Source organism: Palaemon carinicauda, chromosome 35 (genome assembly GCF_036898095.1).
Source record: "Palaemon carinicauda isolate YSFRI2023 chromosome 35, ASM3689809v2, whole genome shotgun sequence".
In the NCBI taxonomy this organism is placed as follows: domain Eukaryota; kingdom Metazoa; phylum Arthropoda; class Malacostraca; order Decapoda; family Palaemonidae; genus Palaemon; species Palaemon carinicauda.
Window position 1 is genome coordinate 53,519,674 of NC_090759.1, and position 5,000 is coordinate 53,524,673.

General features: G+C 30.6%; 1 protein-coding gene across 1 annotated transcript in view; it reads left to right on the plus strand.

The window, feature by feature from the left end:
* The window catches only part of LOC137627448 (cuticle protein CP575-like), a 770-nt gene extending 139 nt beyond the window's left edge, over nucleotides 1–631 (plus strand). Inside the window, exon 2 of the mRNA XM_068358535.1 lies at nucleotides 293–631. Within this exon, the coding sequence (XP_068214636.1) occupies nucleotides 293–553 (261 nt within the window). The 3' untranslated portion in view covers nucleotides 554–631. The remainder of the gene's footprint in view (nucleotides 1–292) is intronic.
* The last annotated feature ends 4,369 nt before the right edge of the window (nucleotides 632–5,000 follow it).

A 5,000-nucleotide genomic window follows, 5' to 3' on the forward strand; every position in this document is an offset into this window, starting at 1 on the left:
AATCGTTTCCTGACGCCAATGATTTGGTGAAGAAGTCATTAACATACCGATTTATTCCTCTAAGTTAGAGTTCTAAATTGAACAGAATGTGTACCAAATATAAAATCTTGGAAATTTCTGATAGCATAACGATAATGTAAACAAAATACTTGTAACTTTGGGTGATTAATAAATAAATAATATATCTGATATAAAGATTGACAGCAAGAAGAGAAAAGACATTGCTTTCATTGTTCTGTATAAATCTAAGATATCTTTCATTCCTAAATTTCCAAAATTCTTCCCCTATTAGGTCATTATTGCCCTTTGCTTGGTTGCCCTTGCGGCTGCTCGTCCTTCGGACATCGTGGACTTCGAGTTGGACAACCACGAGCAGGAGCAGGAGGGCCAACCCGGTAGGGCTGTTGAGGGCGAGTACTCCTGGGTAGCACCTGACGGCAACGAGTATTACGTCAAGTATATTGCTGATCACAACGGATACAGGATCGTCGATGACAACGTCGTGCCCGAGGCTCCTGAAAACGAGCAACCTGAGGATGATGATGATAAATAGACAATTATATGATGGCTATGATAGATACTGGATGTGATATTCGAATGGAATAAAGATTATTTTTCATAGATAACTACTGTTCTATTTTTTTCAAATTCCTTCTGAAGAGCAGGGAAGGGCTTTATTTTGTCAGCTTCACTTATCAATTATTGTTTTTTTATATGAACTGTAGAATGATATCTATAAAATGATTGGTCAGGAAAAACAATCTCAGCTTTGGGTTCTGTACGGTAATTATGGTAAGGACGTAAGCAGAATAAATGGAATGAGAAAGCTAAATAGTATACCGGTATGTAATAAGATATTAAATGCACTATTTTTTTTCTTGTGACAAAAAGCCAATCGGAATAATAGCTCTTCCATGTAGTTTGGAAAAAGTAAATTGCGAATTATTAGAACGTACACAGGAAGGTCTGAAAAATTTGGAATCAGAAGGGACTTCGAATACTCTTAAAAGGGTTATAGTATAGATAGATGTGTATGATAACCAAATAAAGGAAGCCTAAATAGTCAATATATTTAGAGGAAGTTGAAAACAGTATTGCCATGCCGAGAAGGGCAATGCATTTAATGTTATAGAATTGGTAGATAATTTTGCCTTGAAGATCTTTTTTCCCACTACCATTTTCATCAAATTATGAATTATATGCACCAAATCAAAAGTGTTGGCAGTAGTTATTTTGTTTGTAAAATCTTAATTAAATTATTCAACAATACACACTTGAGATTATATTAGAAGTCATTATTGATTGATTATCTGATATTTGGTCATCTGATGTAACAACTACCAAGGTCACTGGCAGAAAAACAAAAGACTTCTTTAAGTATTTGATGTCTTAATACTCGATGGTGATGGGCCATCATTCATATAATTCAACAATCAACATTTATTGAGGTATTATCAATTGCATTATAATGATTTACAAAACGTGTTGAAGAAGTTTTTATTCTTCATTAGATGGGAAATAAAACCAACAACGATTTACAGAGGTACAATTGGGATTGTTGAAATTCGTAGTTACATTTTACTGATGGGATTTATTTAAAATTTTCATTCTAGTAATTTTGTGGTGAATTAACTTATCCAATGCCAAAGATAGAATGGTTTTCATAATGAAAGTAAAAGAAAAATATCTAGGGTACCTTATCTGATCTATACATCTTTTTTTTTCTTTTTTACTCGGGGCCTACTAAGTTTATTGAGTTATTATAATTCACAAATGTAATACATCTCGAAAAATGGTTTTTGTTTTAATTCTGCTATTTTCCAGATCTTCAACTTAACCCATCACCCTTCATATGGGCCTCTCAGAACCTGATAGATACATGCCCATCACGGTATCTTATATTCTAAAGACATTTGTAATTGTTCAATAATGACACATGCAAGCACTAACTTAATATTACTTAGTTGTAGTGGTTAACATACTAATAATTACCTATCAAATTACTTACCAGGTTCAATGCTTCTTTATCCTATTGATAAAAGTACCAGCAATAAAGCTAAGTTACTACTAAATTTTCACATCAATTTCTGCAGATTCTTTCACCTGGAATATGTCAATGGAAATGACTGCTGTTGTAATCTGTTTCTCTTTTCTACATTAAACGTAGCCCAACTATTTTCATTTCATTATTTCGGAATTCTGTCCTCTATCAAACAAAATGGTGTGTAACTAATCTTACAAAAGCGGTAATAACCTTATTATTTGCTTCTTTTCAGACACAACTTTAGTAAATAGCTGCGTCGACGGCAAAGCGAATGATCTAGTTAAAATTGATACCGGTGATTAAACATCATATCATACCAATTCATTAATAATCAAACTCGGTATATCTACCAAATATATTTTTCTATGCTAAAAAACCCTAGATTTCAAAGACGCCATAACGGCCATGAATATCCTAACCCAGAAGATCACGAGAGAAAAAAAAAAGAAAAAATTGAAGCCGGAACTTCATAGATACAGAGATCCATTGGTTAGATTTAGAATGAACAGCATCTAGAATCTGTTCAACGCCCTTTTACACTTTTGAATTCTAAGTTGTTTGATCTTTCCACTATGTTACCCAATGGTGAGACATCATGACTTGTTTGTTGCTAGGTTACCTCAGTTATGCTTGGCTGAGTGAAGGTATCATCCAAACTTGTTTGGAAATTACTGATGGTTCAAGCTCACTTGGCAGCAGACACTTATTTTATTCTAGTGTCTCTTGCCTAGAGGTTTATTACTGAGGTGAAGAAAAAATAAACTAACCATTAAATTAACTAAAATTATCTAGATACCTGTCTAAGACGGAGACAGATTTCTTTTGTAGACAACAAATAAACTTGAAGATGCTGTAACATTGCTTTGCCTATCAAGTAAAGCTAAAACAATAAACAATTCGTTATGTGGGTTAATATAAGATAGAAGGTGGAGACAAATCATATTGCAAATAACAAATAAAGTTATTTGATATCAAAGATTTTTTTTTTTTTTTTTTGCACACCTTCTAAATAGTTCAATGAAATTGAATACTGTCAAAATTGGAAAAATTCATAGATCTTTTTGATAACTGTAGAAGAATTTTTACAGTCTGTAAAAGTATTATTAGAGCAAAAGAGAGAAAAACAGTCAACCCTGGGGCTATTTTAAAAACTAGCCTCTTATCTCTGAAACTTCTCCAGGATGAAGTTACATTTTCGAAGATCAAGGCAAAAACCTGTATAACATTTTGCTTAAAAGAAAATAAGTTTATCGTGTTAAAAGAATCGAATCAATTCAAAATTCAACTTATTTCAGGATACCTAGCAGATCTTTCCTTTCAGTCAAAAAAAATCTTTTGTGGATTCTGTGAAAAGCCAAATTTACATTACTGCATCAATAAATTCAAGATGATTACAATCATTTGAAGTGAGTTCATCGACAACTATCATCACGAGAATATATAAAAAAAAACAATGTTCAAATACTGCCTTTATATTTGATAAAGAACTTCCATATCTATATGAAGATTTAATAACCAATTATATATATATATATTTATATATATATATATATATATATATATGTATATATATATATATATATATATACACATATATATATATACATATATATGTGTATATATATGTTTATATATACATACATATATATATATATATATATATACATATGACCCTAGAGCCTACATGAAGATAATAGCCAGTTGTAAACACTACCTTTATCCTATGTCTAATGTTGTGAGAAAATTAGAAATGAAGCTTCTGACAGGTCTTGTAACTGCTTGAACCAAGTGTACACTGACTCAATTGACGTTATAATAAGTAAGGTTGGTTTTCCATTTGTGATGTCTGATCATGCCTTGCTTTCGTTAGTAATTAAGATTGAGCAGCCAGTCCCTGATGTGTCATACTCATATAAGATATATATAAAATCTCAAATAGAATGGAAGAGCATTTTGAGTGATCTTTTCTATTTGAAAAGGTCTCAATTCTATAAAAATATTCAGCTTTATCTTCTCTTGAATGAGAATGTGGTCAACATAATTCAAAGACGTATTTTTTCCGTGTGTTAAAAAACCGAATGAAAGGAATCTGGTTCAATGATGATTTTAGACGCACTTATTTGAGGAAACAAGAAGCTCATCACCTTTGGAAATGGGCACATTAGATTTGACTTGGAATCACTATACTCAGCTAAGAGCTGAAAAGGAGAAATAGAAAACCGGTCAGCATTCACAGAGCAATCTCATTTTTCCTTGTAGGTTCATTGCAAGTACACACTTATATATATATATATATATATATATTATACATATATATATACATATATATACATGTATATATATATATATATATATATGTCAGCAGCATTTAAAATTAAAAGAATATATATATATATATATATATATATATATATATATATATATATATATATTTATATATATATATATATATATATATATTTGTGCATGTGCACATGTACTGTATATACATGTTATCATCTAAAATGGGGAAACACCCTTAAAATAGCAACTTAAATTGCTATCAACATGCTTTAATGTTATCCAGGTAAAATATCCGTAGTGCCGGTATAGATATTCATGATATTTCGTGTGCCGAAGAAGAACTACTTTGAAAAAAAAAAAATCCAATCATTTTAATACGGGATATTAACATATACAGTATTGCAGTCTAATATATAAACAATTTCGAGCAATTTTCTCGTATATAAAATTCTTTTTTTCACTGCTTCGAAGTGCACTTCTAAAATTATGTACATAGTTTTGCCTATCATTTCTATAGAGATAAATTTTTCTTCCAAAAGGATTTTATACAAATTGATCAATGATTTTTGGCTTTACGTCAGTATTATTGATATTACAATGGACATTCTAAAGATAAACTGATTTATTCAATATTACCCAAATTCATCACTAGAAAAAAAGAAAAAGAAATGGC